Source organism: Colias philodice, chromosome 10 (assembly GCF_061535455.1).
Source record: "Colias philodice isolate Cphi_HAF_F1 chromosome 10, ilColPhil1 Martin Lab GWU primary, whole genome shotgun sequence".
Classification (NCBI taxonomy): domain Eukaryota; kingdom Metazoa; phylum Arthropoda; class Insecta; order Lepidoptera; family Pieridae; genus Colias; species Colias philodice.
In genome coordinates this window covers 895,461-912,962 of record NC_143095.1, presented here as the reverse complement: position 1 = coordinate 912,962, position 17,502 = coordinate 895,461, and the positions used below count along the sequence as shown (strand labels likewise).

General features: G+C 34.0%; 1 protein-coding gene across 1 annotated transcript; it reads right to left on the bottom strand.

Moving 5' to 3' along the window:
- Positions 1-7,418: 7,418 nt before the first annotated feature.
- On the bottom strand, positions 7,419-8,338 carry LOC149484990 (uncharacterized). The gene is made up of 2 exons (XM_089699671.1): positions 7,501-8,338; positions 7,419-7,429 (listed from the first exon to the last, which is right to left on the bottom strand). The coding sequence occupies exons 1-2, from the start codon at positions 8,336-8,338 to the stop codon at positions 7,419-7,421; spliced, it is 849 nt and encodes a 282-aa protein (XP_089555797.1).
- Between the last annotated feature and the right edge of the window lie 9,164 nt (positions 8,339-17,502).

Here is a 17,502-nt window from a genome sequence, read left to right as displayed (position 1 = left end):
TAAATGGAAGATAATATACAAAAACTGGAAATGCCGATACTATTTATTATAATTTATAACCACATATTCATCATTAATTTATTACCATAGTTACACACAAATACCATCATAAAAACAGGATCAACTAGAATCAAGAAAATAAAGCGTAACCAATAATAATTATCACGGTTATCATTACAAACCGACACTTGAAAACGGCAATATATTTAACTGAATAATTACTTAAACAGCCATGCCGGAAGGACTGGTAAGGGCAACAATTAAAATTAAATTTTATGACGTACTTTTAATTCTACATACAATTATGGACATCGAAACCTGCACGTTACAAAAGGCATCACTAATTGTCCAAGTAATTAACGCACACCTTTTCGCCATCAATCAAATAGTTGGCGAAGCGTAAAAAATTAAGACGGAAAATAACGGGCATCCTCCGTCATTAAGGAAACCCTTGTAATACATGATCGCGCGTAATGTGTCTCGGTGCCCTCCAGAGTTGAACATACATTGCTGGGTATAGATCACGCTGATAAAATCGAACTGCAACAAACCAGCAATGGTGATACAAGTGGGATAGAAGTCGGAGGGCTGAAGTATCGAATTAGCATTTAGTGCAAGTCGTTTGACAAGTCAAGTGTCTAGAGTGGAAAGTGATAAATGGATTGTCGGCAAATGTATGGGAGTCCTGAGTAAAGGATACCTACTGGTGACATCATAATTGTTGATAATTCTCTGTGTATTTACAATACATTAATGTACAAGGCATTTACGTTCACTTTAATATTAACTTACTTTCAGTTATTATCGTGAAATTGTTTTGACATTGACATAATATTGTACGACGTGTTATTTTAGTTTATACTCGTATTATGACAATAGAATATTCTTCTATAGTGGTAATAAAAAATTAAAAACATAAAAATGTATTTTATTTGTTTAATGTAGAGTTCTAAGGTATTTTAATAAATAAATAGTCCTCTACTTAGACATCCCTATTAATATTATAAATACGAAAGTAACTGTCTGTCTGTCTGTTACGCTTTCCCGCTTAAGCCTCTCAACCGACTTTGATGAAATTTGGCACAGACAATCTTTAGACCCTGAGAAAGAACATATATCTATCTTTTATCAAAACACCACGCGGGCGAAGCCGCGGGCGGAAGCTAGTATTGTTTAAACTTGTGTGTCTACGTTTACATTTCCACTCAAGTTTTTTATTGATAAATCTACTTGTTTGTTCTCTTTTCCAAAAAAACTGAACAGATGCGCAATTTGATCATTTCGGAAGATGCATTAAATTCGACTTAGAACAAATGAAGTCTACAGTCAATGATATTGATGCATTATGCAGCGGTGACCTAAAGCAATCCAGACAGATATTTGAATAATGTTCAAAATTCACAGACAATACAAAATAATGCGGTGGATTTATTTACATACACTATCAATATTTTTCATATAATTTGTTATCTATAAAATAAAATAAAGGATAATTAAAGAACATCACTAATAAATACATTAAAGCATAATTATTTTAGATTTAATTTCAGTTTGTAATCCGCTATGCGCTACATCATGAAAAGGACAATAACCAAATACTAAGTGCACATCATTGTTCTGTAATAACTGATCCTCAGTCTTCTATATATAAAACTAGCTGCGCCCCAAGGTTTCACCCACGTGTCTCCGCTCCTTTTAGTCTTAGGGCCTTCCTCGATAAATGGGCTATCTTACACCTAAATATTTTTTCAAATCGGACCAGTAGTCCCTAAGATTAGCGCGTTCAAACAAAAAAACTCTTCAGCTTTACAATATTAGTAGGTAGAGATAATTTATTATATTTTGAAAAATTTTTATCCCAAAAAATCACAGTCCCTGAACAAGTTTCCAAAACACCTTAGCAACCGCCAAATGCAATGGACCAAGGTCTAAAAATTCAAGTACAATAAAATTATTCAGCTATGACCGAAGCAAATGCCCGTATTATACACGACGAGCTGCAAACAACTGCATTTAACGTCCGTCATATATCAACGTTTGGACTCATGAATCTTTGAACAGTCTGCCGCATAATGGATTCATTTGTTATGTTTGACACTAGTCGTGTTTTGTGGGATCTGTAATTATTTTATGGTAGTGTTTTTAAGAGTTGGGAAGTTCGAGGATGTGATGAAAAGATACTATTGCAAATTACAATTAACAGTCACTTGGTTGGAAACTTGTTATCTATACCAATAATAAAATTGGAATGAAAAACTCAATCACGCGGGTGATTGAGTATTTCGAGAATACGGCAATCGTGATCTTTACAAGACATAATATTTAACAATAAACATAAAACATAAGGCAATAGGATATTTATCAATACATAGTTATTAGTTTTAAAATAAGGTTTATGGAATGTAGAAAACGCTAATATTAATGCTGCCGTGCAGAGAAGCATATTTGGAAACGAAACAAACAAAGACACATAAAAAAACTCCACATGGTCATCAAGTAAAAATAACTAAGAAACAAAAGAAAATAATAATTCTAAAGCTATGGATACCATAAAACAACGTCACTCAATGCACCGTATAAATATTTCACAAGGTATTCCATAAATCTGTTATCGATTCAAGTTTTTTCCTCCATTTCAATAAAATTAACACATTCAGGTTTATCAATGCGTATGTTCATAAAATGTGTTATGTCAGTAGAAGAAAGAAGTATTTATAAAAAGTTTCGCTTCGCTTCGTTTTGAAAAAATCTATACTAGTAACATAAAGCTGAAGAGTTTGTTTGCAATAATCTCAGGAGCTATTTATTAAAAATGATTTCGGTGTTAGATAAATTAATTCAGATTTTTCTCCTATGGTAACTGGTAAGTACTTTTAAATCATTATGCGTAAAATTATAATGTAGACCAAAAGAAATGCCACATATTTTATTATTATTTCCTTAATTTTTTTCTAATAATTTTCGTTACAAATTGTGAATGGACAAGGATTATTTTTAAACGAATTTATAAATGTGCCCTCGGTCTCTACATTTCATACAATTCACATCATAGGACCTAGACAGTAGACAGGTGTGTAATCTTCAAAGTATTCTACTATAAATCTCCCAAGACACACTACTATATTGTGTTCGCTTAATTGTTATTCTCATATAGAAATAATAAAATCGATCAAGTTCGAGTCAGACTCGCGACTTCAAGGGTTCCGTACTAAGCTATAGCAGCTAAAGAGCAACTGCAAATAAATATTGGAAAACCATCCAATTTATGACCTACCATTACGTACCTCGATTATTTTTTGCTGCGGCTATAGAAATACATAATCGCTATAAATTTAAATTTTCTAACCATCACGGTTCAGATATTGACAGACGGACAGAAAGACACCATCACCCTTTGCTACGGAACCTTAAAAACAACATAACATTTCACCACTTGCGCTTTAAACCGCTGGAACATTATCCACCACAGTTGACTTAACTAGTCGTTTACAAATGCTCCCCAGTGTCGGCATTATACCATAGTCTGACACTAAACAGTGCAGGTCTAGACCATTTGTCAGCACTAAGTATCAATGCTTCATGTTCAGACATTTAGATCGCTGCACGTTATTGATGAATAAATCATATAGTAATTACGTATGTAGGACAGGATTGTGGGGACAAAGGGGCAGATGTATCTATTGGAATTACCTTGAATTGATATTGCTGTTCTTACTTCTTAGTTCGATAAACTGGAGAATATCAATAGGCGTTCAAGGCAGAATATAGAGGAAGGTAAGAGTATAGAGGAATTACGAGGTAACAAATTAGAGTCTAAATCTATACTAATCTATACTAATATTATAAAGCTGAAGAGATTGTTTGTTTGTTTGACCGCGCTTATCTCAGGAAATACTGATCCGATTTGAAAGATCCTTTCGGTGTTAGATAGCCCATTTATCGAGGAAGGCCCATTTATCTTAGTGTAATGATATATAGACTATAATATTATGGTATTTGAGGCTCAATTTATATTAAAACACAAGGATGATGCAATCACTTTTATTTGACACAACAAACTGACATACGATCGGTGACATTATTTGTGTGTACCCTCACTAATATACTACAATCCCTCCACCTTTAGTTACAACTTAATGACTAGGTATTACAAAAATTTACGTTTTTTACGTATACGCAAAGGATATCTACGAGGTGTCAACTGATCGTCACTCCGGGGGTCTATAGGGGCGGAAGGAGAACTCACGCTAGTAGTGACAGAGCTTCCTTCAGAATCTGAGCCAACTGGTACCGACTCACTCCTCTCCTCCTCTACCTGTTCTTGTTGAGGAGCTGGCGATGACAAGACGTTTGAATCATGAGGAACCCCCTGCAATTGCGGTGGATCTTGTTCCGTAACATGTTCCCCGGGAACTGAAGATTCAGTCACCTCATTAGAAGTGTAGTCCCCGAAGCAACTCACATCATCAGAAACATGTTCATTGTATTTTTTAGAACCCTTATAAATCAAAATTTGGTCTATATGTTTGCGAACGTAGACATTTTGTTCTGGTACATAAACCAAATACATCCTTGAGCCAATGTTTTTCTTAATTATACCAAATTTATAAGTATGTTTGGTTCCATTTTTATAATAGTGTTTAAACAAAACTTCATCTCCGGTTTTAAATATAATTTTACGATGACCCCCATAGGCGTTACTTTGTGAAATCTGTTTAGCATGAACATTATCCTTAATGACACTTGACAAAGACTCTGAGGTTGGTGAAGTGCCACCAGCCACCGTACTACGTTCACAAAGTAAATCTAAACGGCAACGTAACTTACGGCCAAACATCAACTCAGCGGGAGAGACACCGGTAGTGCAGTGAGCCGAATTTCTATAATTAAATAAATATTCGTATAATTTATCAACCAACATTTTGGAGCTGCCTTCGTTTAAAATCACCTGAATGCTGCGTTTAAATGTTTTCACAGTATTTTCGGCCTGACCGTTAGACGCTGGGTGGTACGGTGCAATGGTTACATGTTTTACTCCATTGCGTTGACAAAAATTTTCAAAATAAGCTGAACAAAAATTAGTTCCATTATCCGTCACTATAACTTTAACTAAACCAAATCTACTAAACATTTCACTGACTCTCAATACCACCGCTTCACTATCTGTCGTTGACATAATAAAACATTCTACCCATTTAGAATATGCATCAACTGCTACTAAAAAATTTTTATTGTTCAACGAAAACATATCTAAATGAATGCGCTCCCAAGGACGCTCGGGGTAGGACCAATGGGCGAGGGGCGCGCGCGGGGGGCTGCTACGAAAAACATTGCAAATACTACATGAACCAATTTTTTGCTCAATATGTTTATCGATGTTAGGCCACCACATACGAGTGCGCGCTTCATTCTTAGTTTTAACGATTCCAAAATGAGAACTATGCAATTCATTCAATAAACGTTCACGTAAAATGGTAGGAATTACAATCTTATGGCCGCGCATAATGCAACCATCTTCATATGAAAGTTCATTTCTACACATAAAATACGGTTTTAAATCTACATCCGCAAGCTTTTTAGGCCAACCGTGCTTAATGAAATTTATAATTTTAATGAAAATATTATCATTTTCAGTGGCGCTCTTAATTTCGTTAAAAGATATAGGTTTTAAAAATAAATTCGCAATAAAATTAACGTATGAACATGAGTCGGTTGTATTTAAATCACATTCAGATTCAGACGGAATTTCTAGAACCGATCGAGACAAAAAATCTGCAACATTGTTATTGCTATTAATATATTCGATATTAAAATTGTATGCCGATAAAAACAACGCATATCGCTGCAAACGGTTCGCAGCGAGTTCGGGAATACCCTTTTTTGATGCAAATATCGACAACAAAGGCTTATGATCAGTTCGTAAGGTGAAAGGAACAGTACGACCGTACAAATAATGATGGAATTTTTTTATTGCAAAAACTATAGCAGATGCCTCTTTCTGAATCTGCGCATAATTACGCTCCGCGGACGACAACGACCGCGACGCATACGCCACTACCCGCTCAGCGCCGTCCGGCTGCCGCTGTGCCAGCACGGCGCCCAGCCCCGCCGGCCCCGCGTCTGCCGTCACTATCGTACACAGCTCGGGGTCGAAGTGAGCCAGCACCCGATCCGAAGATAATTCTTGTTTAATTCTACAAAACGCCTCATTCTGTTCACGGCCCCAAAACCATTTTGTATCTTTTTTTAGTAACAAATGTAACGGATCCAAAACACTCGATGTGTTTGGTATGAAACATCTATAATAATTTACCATACCTAGAAAAGATTTCAACTCACTAACGTTCTTTGGGCAACTTGCGTTTAAAATAGCTTCAACTTTTTGTTTTGATTTATGTAGACCGTTTTTATCTATGACGAAACCGAGATATTCGATAGACGTCTGAAATAATTTACATTTCTCTCGTTTTACACGTAAACCCGCATCCTGCAATCTACTCAAAACCAGCTCCAATCTCTGCAAATGCAATGCTTTTGTAGGACCCGTTATCAAAATATCGTCCAAAAAGACGCAAACTCCCTCAATACCCACCAATAACTGATCCATAGTACGCTGAAAAATGCACGGAGCGTTCGATAAACCAAAGACCAGTCTATTGTATCGAAAGAGACCCAAATGAGTGTTGATACATGTCAATTCTTTGGAATTATCTAATAATAATTGATTGTAAGCCCTAGAAAGATCTAGCTTAGAAAATTCTAACCCTCCGTGTAATTTAGAAAAAATATCTTCGATTCTAGGCAGCGGATAATTATCGATGTACAGCACTTTGTTTAAAGTTACTGAAAAATCCCCACAAATTCTTATATTACCGTCGGGTTTTAAAACGGGAACGATAGGTGTTGCAAAATCAGAGTAATCAACCTTTTCCAAAATACCTAAATCAAGTAAACGATTTAATTCCGCCTCCACTTTAGTTTTCAATGGAATCGGCACCAGTCTAGGTTTAAAAAATTTCAATTGACTCCCTGGTTTGATTTTTAAAGTCACTTTATATTTATTAAACGTACCTAAGGTATCACTAAAAAGTACAGAATATTTATTTAAAATCTTATCTGCAAGTCCGTTTGATTCTAAACTGTTGTAGTTACACGAACTAAACTCCAAACTAAAAATAGAAATAAAATCACGGCCTAAAAGTATCGGTTGGTTTTTGTGTGTGTTTACAATAAAAAAATTAATCGGTTTAACGATATTATCATAGGTAACGTTCATACAAATATAACCCAATGGGTTAATTCTAGTCCCGTTATAACAATTAAACACCACACTACTCGGTTGTAACAACAGTTTACGTTTAAAATATTTTTCATAAATAAGATATGGCAAAACGGATACTGCACTACCGCTGTCGATTTCACAAATTAACTTTAACGAATCCAACAACACCGAAAGACGCATAGGTTCTCCATTTAAACATTTAATATTAAATAACTCACCAACTTCAGAGTCCTCGCCGTGCATTTCTACATAATTATTACGCTTAACATTAACGTTACAAACTCGTTGTAAATGCCCTTGTTTACCGCACTTATTACAACTATAACTTTTAAAACGACACTGCTCTTTTGAATGGCCTTTACCACCGCACACTACACATAACACTTTCTCACTGAAGCTGGGGCCCCGGGCCGCCCTCCCGGGGGCGCCGGGACGGACGGCGAACACACCAACCGGACCTCGTTCAACTCCCGGCTGCAAACTCGCCGATGATGCCGAATCAGCACTTTGCAATGCCAAGCGGGCACACTGCACGCTTAATGCCATCTCCAACGCCTTGTTGAAAGACAAATTATCGATATTCTCAGCGAATAACTTTTCTTTTTCTTTGGCATTTACTAGACCCAATACAAATCTATCACGTAGTGCTGTGTCCAATTCGCCCTTGAAGCCACAATGTTGCGCTAAATGTCGTACTCGCGCCGCCCATTCAGTTAAATCTTCCCCCGGTCTTTGTTCAGCCTTATAAAACAAATATCTTTCAGCAAAACTACTTCTCTTCGAGATAAAATGATCGTTTAACTTCTGTACGAGTGTGGCGTACTCGATGTTTTCTAAATCCGAAGGAAATACTAAATCTTTAGCGACGCGATAAGTGTCTTCTACCAACGCTGTCAACAACAACGCGCGGCGCTTCACCCCGGCTTTGTCTGTATTTTCATCAATGCTGTTAGCCGTGCAATACTGCTTAAAACGACTAATGAATATACTCCATTCTTGCGCGCGGTGGTCGAACGTGAGATTGCTGCCAAATGATGCATTTCCAACAAAAGACATATTTCACTGTATTCTTTGTACTTTTTCACGTGTGAATTACTATTTCCTCGTCGCCAATTATGGTATTTGAGGCTCAATTTATATTAAAACACAAGGATGATGCAATCACTTTTATTTGACACAACAAACTGACATACGATCGGTGACATTATTTGTGTGTACCCTCACTAATATACTACAAATATATCATTACACTAAGACCAATAGGAGCGGAGCTATGCGGGTAAAACCGCAAGGCACAGCTAGTCTGCAACATACACCATTCCACCACCACCATACTATATAACCTCATTTTCTTATATTTTTAATACTAACGTACGATTAAAAGTTTCTGATATAATGAAATTAGTTTTTAAGATCACAGAATTTTCTAATTGCAGTGATGTTAGTTCAATTAATGATTAAAAGTTTCTTAATATATTTATTTATTGAAAATTATAAATTAAGTAACTGTATTTCTTTAAACAAGCTTATACCTATAAAAATACAAAATACATACTTACATTGACATTCTTGAATCTTGGTGACCCAAGACTGTAATTAAACGTTTTTAATTGTAATTTAACGAAAAATCTGTACAATAATTTAGAAAAATTAAATTAAACAATCACTTAAAATATCATTACTTAACACTGCTTTTGTATAGTTGATAAGTTTCAGTAGAGTTAATTTATGTAAATTTTAATAACCATCCATATTATCATATACCTTATATTATATTCAAAAATTTCAAAGCTATAAGTTTTTTCTTAACAAAAACTGAATGTAACACGAACCGAAAATTCGCATCTGTGCGAACAACCAACTAGAGCCCGTTTCATAACGATTACGATCATAATAAATCGATAATTTACGATTATTCGATTCGCAGGATTATTCGACTTAATATAGCTCTCGTTTTATTTTTATCGATTATTCGATTGGGCTCGTAAATACACATTTGTATAATGCACGGGCTTTATATGTATTAAAGAACGATTCTGTGTTTTCATATATACCTATGCTATTTTTATGGTTCTTACTTCTTACCTTTACTATCTTAGGTTATTTATGTGATTAATAAATTAGGATTTCCCTTTGAATTAGTTTAGTGATATAATCTCAAAAGTTTTAAATATTAAAATATTGTTTTTAAGCTGAACCATTAGACTCCGCTGACGATATCTTCCTTTATTTCAAGCTTTCTTTACTTTATTAAGCTAACGGAGTACCTACCTATCCTTACAAAGACACTCAAAGAACACAAACGCCATCAAAATCGGATCATCCGTTTGGTATCTATGCCGACCCAAATAGATTCAACTTATCGCTTTTGCGTCTTAAAATAATGCTTAAGAATATGTTATTAAATTATTTTTTTAATTCAAGGGTTTACAATATGATTATAAATTGAAACCCTTTAATATGTTGAAGGAACATCCTTAAAAGGTTAGGCTGTGCTTATTTTATTTACAGTAATACGCAACTTTACGTGCATAGCTTATTTTTGTGGGTTAGGGCTGTCAACAAAATAATAAACAAATTATATAATTAATTAAGTTGAATGTTAAAAATAAAACGATAAATTCCATATTTTTTTCAATAAATTTTGGATTTATGTATTTTATTTTCTAAGCGTGTAATAAAAGTTCTATATATTATTTATCATAAAAATGTTGTGTGGTTTTATGAAACCACGGTAAAAGTGAAACTTACGATAATTGTCGTATTTGTACGATAATTATAGTACGTCACGCGACATGCGCTATACAGACCAAAAAGTTTGAGACGATGTAATAAAAGTTTCACTTTAAAAAACGAATTTCTCATAAATTTCATAACATGTTTTAACATGTTCTATATTAATTTATCAATTTTAGTATATTCTATTCTATTTATAAGATACTTCTAAACAATAATATCCTCTGAATCAACTTAGGTTATAACTTCACGCAAAATTTCATCGAAATCGCTTCAGCCGTTTCCTTCCCTACTGAACAAATATTGCAAACAAATTAAGATTTTTAATCAGTTTTCAGCCCTAATAATAATAATTAATATAGCCGTGGGCCAGCAGACGTTTATAGATTGTGTATCAAATATGCAAATGCCTTAATAGACTTTTAATGGGTCAGCCGGTTGTACGATTAAATATTGAATGTACAGAGTAATGTTGGGTAGAGGCTTGAAATAAATATTATTTCAGTGATAACTTTTACTCTATGCGGCATATCTTCTTATATATAAAAATGAATCGCAAAATGTGTTGGTAAGCGCATAACTCGAGAACGGCTGAACCGATTTCGATAATTCTTTTTTTATTATATTCCTTGAAGTACGAGGATGGTTCTTATGTAGAGAAAACGTAAATATGTACCACGGGCGAAGCCGGGGCGGACCGCTAGTTTGTTATAAAATTAAGAACGTGCTACATAAAAAATTTTAATTTCGAACAATAAAATACATATTTTAAAAAGGACCGTAACAAAAACCATGTCAAATTTACTATTGTGTATGTTTTCGATTCAAGAAACGTAAATAATATATTTCGTACAATAATTTCATAGTAAAAATGTAATACATATCAAATTATTATCAGACTGAAAAAAAAAAAATGAAATCGTCGTGGAAACTCCTTGGTTAATTCAAAAAAAAAAAAAACATAAACACATTGTCTGTGTCTGCATAATCTGTGGCCAAATTAATATTCGGCCTGTCGCCCGGAGGTGTTTGAGCAGACAAACGGCTGGATGTAGTTATTATATTCGTGATGAATGGCGACCATAATAATTTATGTGCAAAAATTTACTGGAACCAAACGGTAAATGCACTGATAGACTCGTCAAGGTTTCGTCGATTAAACGTTGAATGTGGCAATTTTTGTTATTTTGCGTTTTATAACTACACTAGAGCTGATTCGTGTGATTCGAGCAAGATACATACCTACAGACAGAAGAATTTAAAAAAATACTTGTGGCACTCGACTGCCGCGGTATTCGGTAAAGCTATTGCATAGCATCGCAATTCGCATCGTTATGCCGGTTGGAGTGGGGGACGTTAGGTATAGCATCGCATCGCTGTGCCTGTTGGAGTGGGGACGTTAGGTTTTTTCGTTACGGAATTTTTACATTCGGTCGCCGCGCTCAAAGTCTGAGATAAAAGCTATGCAATAGCTTAAAATTGTTTCATAGGAGTACTGCGATCCTGTGCCCTTATAGAGGGATTTAGCATGGCCTGAAATTGTATAATAATTATTTAGAACGTATTTTCGTATAATAGGGTACGTCGCTACCTATCCAAAACTATCCAAAATACTACGCCTCAGAGCGAGGTAACGCCGCATGAGTCATGTTTTTTCGTGCGTGCAGCCGGCTCTATCGAATTATAAGACGTTGTCACGTCAAAAATAAATAAAAATTGGTTGTCTGTAAAGTTGGTTTACTGACGATAGTTGAACGTGACAACGTCCGATTGTGTTTCTTTGTCGCTCGTTCTGCGCTCTCGCTTGCACTTCAAGCCTTACATGGAACGCCTCAGAGCGAGGTAACGCCGCATGATTCGTGTTTTTTCGTGCGTGCAGCCGGCTCTATCGAATTATAAGACGTTGTCACGTCAATAATTCTTATGTATAGGTTACCTCAATTTTCATGGACGCGTTTTAAAATATGGTCAGTATGCAGAACAAATATTAATAAAAAAAGAGTGTGTGCGCCGAGGTACACGTATCACGGGGCTGGGAATAATAACAAGAATATAATATTATAAGAATTTAAAAGGTAAGTATATATTTACCATAAATTTAAAATTAATATGTTATTAAGTTTGCGATTGTTCGAATAAATTAAAAAGAAATACAGACAATTAAAAATTTTATTTTCATCGTAATGCAAATTAATAAAAATTGCTTGTCTGTAAGTCATTAATTATGTTTATTATTGCACGTCCAGTATTAATGATTTTGTTTTATATCCACGGCTATTTATGTAAATTACTGAATGGCAAAATAAATTACGCGACATAAATATTGCTTAAGATATCCATTTGATTATGTGTAAAAACTTGTATCGTAAATCCTTTTTAATGTGTTTTGAATAAAATTGTCATTTATTTTATTTAGCGTTTTAACTTTTTAATTTGCTTAAACAGTGACGTCTCGACAAATGTACTTCATCCATCATTTTATTTATAACAAGGAAATGCTTATTTAACAACTATTAATGTTATGTATTGTATGGTTAATTTATTATTATAATATGAATGTTGATTTATTCTGGTCAGCTGTTTATAGAAGGAAATGTTTTTTCCTGATTGAATATTTAAATATGTTTTATTGATATATTTCGTTTTATAATAATAAGTATAAATATTGATATATCTGTATTACATCAGTCAGAATCGACATTCGAAATCGAAAATTTAACAATAATTTCAAAAGTTTTCAAACTTCGGTCAAGTGAATGGTTCATTGGGACGACAATAAATCTCATTTTGCAACCTTGTCCGCAGTCCGGAACATTGTTAAAATTGCAATTAAATTATTTTTTTGCTGTATGGTCGTGAAAAAAATTCCAAAAGTTCTGCAAACTTGGGGAAGTTTTCGATATAATATTTCATATCACGTATTAAATTTGCAATCAATCTAAGTGTACGGAACATTGTTAAAATTGCAATTAAATTATTTTTTGCTGTATGGTCTTGAAAAAAATTCCAAAAGTTCTGCAAACTTGACACAGATATCGGAAATATATAACGAACGGTTGTATAAATTTGCAACCTTTTTCGTTGACCGGAACATGTTTATTTATAATTATTTTTAATTCGTGGTCATTTTTTCGAGTAAGGTGGTCTCGGAATAATTACAAAAGTTTTGGAACTTGGTTGCAAACTTCGAAAACATCTATTCTGATGCATTTACAAATTTGCAACCTCATTCAGTTTAATAAAAAAAAAAAACATTAATATTCAATATTAAAAGATGTTCCGTACACTGAGATTGGTTGCAAATTTAATACGTGATATGAAATATTATATCGAAAACTTCCCCAAGTTTGCAGAACTTTTGGAATTTTTTTCACGACCATACAGCAAAAATAATTTAATTGCAGTTCCGGACTGCGGACAAGGTTGCAAAATGAGATTTATTGTCGTCCCAATGTACCATTGACTTGACCCAAGTTTGAAAACTTTTGGAATTATTGTGAATTGAATGTCTTGACTGACTGGAGTATATAATAAATATTTCGGTTGATAATAGTTGGAATATGAAGTGATTAAACTAGTTTGAGAATAATACTAATGAAGAAGAAACTGCTACTACTTTACTATATTGGTTATAATTTATTTCAGAAGTATTACCATCCTTATTTTATTGAACAATAAAATTGATATATGTTTGGTTGTAGGTACGCTGTTATTAGCATTTACACGTTAACGCTTGATTGCAACTGTCCGTATTTAAGCATTACATTGTTGCCCACAAACGAGGAATTTTAAAACTCCGAGGCGATTAAAACACACAGATATCAACTTTTTCCCCAATATCAGTTTACTGCAAGAAACCGGTACAAACGAAGCATAATATGATAATTAATGCGTTACGAGAGACGATTACATTCGAATAATTATACAGCGCACCTATTAGCATTTAATGTGCCATAAACTTTTACGATCGTGTCGTGAAGGAATCGATTCTCAAATTGATATTTTATATCGATACATCGTTTACTGTTTATGCGTCCTCAACTAATTTTATCGATAATTTATTAACGTATTCAAAAAAGACCCGATTATGGGAGACTGTGTCGATTAGTTTGCGGTGTAAATTATAATTATGTGCAGTTAAATAGATAATAACGTGAGGAATTTTATGTTTTAAATGTTTTCTCTTTTTGCGAAATATAGTGGGTTTTTTAATGTCTGTTGCTAACTATTTTAAATGAAGTTTATAAGGTTCGTGATTGTTGATATGGCCATACGATATCGTGATGAACAACATTGAAATGAAGTACATAGTCTAAATATTGTACAACGATGTATGATATTCTCTAAATGGTATTTTGAGGAGCTGTCATATTTTAAAGCTTAATATTTATATGTAGGGCTTAGCACCGCATATTCAAAATCACAAAAGGGGAAACAATTGAAGCTCGCTTTATTGCTAGCGGTTGAGTTAAAAGGAAAAACAGCAGAGTTCATTTGCAGGCCTCCTTGTTGCCTGAGGTGCTGTCACTTCCTACAGCTAGTGGTGTGCGTTGTATCGTTATTCCAAGCGTTTGAAATTGAAGAGGCATACAATTTAAAGAAAATTCAACCAAAAAAACAAATCATAATGTGCACAAAATTTACGAATAGTAAGAACAATTTCCAGCAATTAAAGATTTCGAGCAATCTGTGCTCAAAAATGTTTACTTTTATTTAATTTATCCCTATGGTTGAAATTTATACACACACAAAATAGGTCGCATAAAAATTACGAAACTCATTCAGCATTCTTTTCAGCTTTCTTCCTTCTTTATCGCTATTCTTCGAGCAGTTATTGCGCATCATACATTCTATCGACAGCAAAACTATCGACACAAGCACATCCCTACCCCGGAGTTCCATTTCCCGTTCGGAAGGCAAGCCCCGCTCGTCCGGCGAGCGGCTGATTGGGGCTTTATTAAAAAGTGACACCTGCGGCGCTCCGCCGAATTGTAGGCCCTTTGTTTTTACATGCTGTTTGCGTGTCGAAGATTGGGTGAAGCTTTTGATGTTACGGAGATTTTAATGTTTGCGAGAATATTTTAATTTTGTGTTATATGGCGATAGGTTGTGTAGGTTTGCACGACACTAAAAAGCTTAATTAAAAAATTATTAAGACGAAAGAAATAACCTGTAGCAGAGATATTCGCTAAACCAAACTCTACATTTATAGGTACGAAACTGAGTACAACTTTAATAATTTCATTATCTACTTTTTAAAACTTTTATGAAGCGGGTAAAAAAATACACCTAATAATCACTATGTTTATGAATTAAAATCCGCTCATCCAAAATGTCTATAACTATTTATATACCTTATAAAACCTTGTGATTTTTCACCATTATAAAAACTCCATATTTCGTTGTTTTCAAAGCATTATGACACCCAGATGTCCCATCCCACGTTTGTGTTAACTGCCAAACTTAGATTCGCTCTGACCCCACATAGTGAGTGAAAGTTTGGGTAAGTGCCCGTTTCGCACTGTTTACTGTTTTGATGAAAAATATTTTGTTATGTTTGAATGTCAGTTTGTAACAAAGCAGACACAAAAATTGCAGCATTCACATCAATAATAATTATCATTCAAATATATTATATTTGCACTAGCTGTGCTCCGCAGTTTCACCCGCATTGCTCAGCTCCTGTTTAACGTGTCCGTCCTGTCTTAGCGTGATGATATATAGCCTATAGCCTTCCTCGATAAATGGGCTATCTAACACCGAAATAATTTTTCAAATCGGAAAAGTAGTTCCTGAGATTAGCGCGTTCAAACAAACAAACAAACAAACTCTTCAGCTTTATAATACATATTATACTATATACTAGCTGCGCTCCGCGGTTTCACCCGCGTGGCTCTGGTCCTGTTGGTCTTAGCGTGATGATATATAAGCCTATAGCTTTCCTCGATAAATGGGCTACCTAAAACCGAAAGAATTTTTCAAATCGGACCAGTGTTCCTGAGATTAGCGCGTTCAAACAAACAAACAAACTCTTCAGCTTTATAATATTAGTATAGATAATACTATTTTGCTAAAAAAGCCATGTATCATTTTTTCAATTTAAATTATTGACAGCCTGAACTTACAGCGCCATCTCTGGTTAAAACCCAGTACTACACGTGTGGTGTAAACAAAAATTTATTCGTCTCTTAGTAAGTACTGCATAAGAGGTATCGCAAACAAAAAGTATTAATAAACGACTGTAGTATGTTTGTTCACGTATTTTAGTGGTGTTGCGCTAATCAGCGAAGAAACTCGAGTTAAGTTGTTAGTAAATAGAGGAATGTACCGTTAATATGTTAAGCACTTGTTTTGAAAATTGATAAGTTATGCAAGTATTACGTTATTGTTCAAATTGACAAAACGCGATGCGTCATGTTATAAAGAAATTGACTCACTTGTTATTTAATTATTCAATGATGATTTTGTTAAGGGGTATAAAAATATGCATTTTTATTGTTGAATTTATAAATATTTTTAATCATTGATTAATTTCATTGAACTTAATTATATGGGATTCATCATTCTATAGATACACAATGCAAGCAAGAAGAGCACCCTCTTAATTTTGATTTTCCAATAAATATACCTACAGTTGATTAATGTGTAATTGAATGTAGAAATTTAATAAGTAATTTAAACTATTATATTTACTGTACTTTACAAGGAAATTGTGACAAAAATGAAATTCCTTGAACTTACAAAAAAATCTCAAAAATCTTTCGGCATTTCATCCCTTACGGATTAGCTTGCAGACGCGAAAGCAAACAAACCCGTGTGCTTGACAAATATAAATTGAACAAATATAGAATCGATATTTACAATGGAACCTTCTGGGAACACATGCAAAGGGTTTAGTTGCGGCTGAAGTTGCAAGGGCCAACCAATATTTGTGGTTGTTACTAATGATTTTTGTAATTCCGTGGAAGCGGGCTACTTGTATTAGAGTCGCGTTTTTTATTAAAGAATACGCCGCAATTCGCGTCTACCCGCTTGTAGCAGTGTAAATATAACAGGGTGTCCACTACGTTTTTAATAATAAGTCTATTTGCTTTACATGTTATCTTGGTTAAGTTATTTAAGTCGAAAAAGGACATGACTTGATATTATATATGTTATTATCTATATATGTATTTATAATATTATATTTATCGTCGCCTAGTACCCACAACACAAGCCTTAATTGAGCTTACTGTGGGACTAGGTCGATTTGTGTAATAATGTCCTATAATATTTATTTATTTATTATTTATTTTATTATGCTTCTCGTATGGCATCGAAAAGCGTAGAAATTATTATTTTATTTTAAATAAGTAGTCATTGTTTTTTATTTCCTCTTAATTTTTATATCTATACTAATCTATATACTAATATTATAAAGAGGAAAGGTTTGTAATTATGTATGTATGTATAGTATGGTTTTCACGCATAAACTACTGGACCGA

Coding starts and splice junctions, on each gene's coding strand:
- LOC149484990 (XM_089699671.1), bottom strand. CDS start 8,338: ATGTCTTTTGTTGGAAATGCATCATTTGGCAGCAATCTCACGTTCGAC.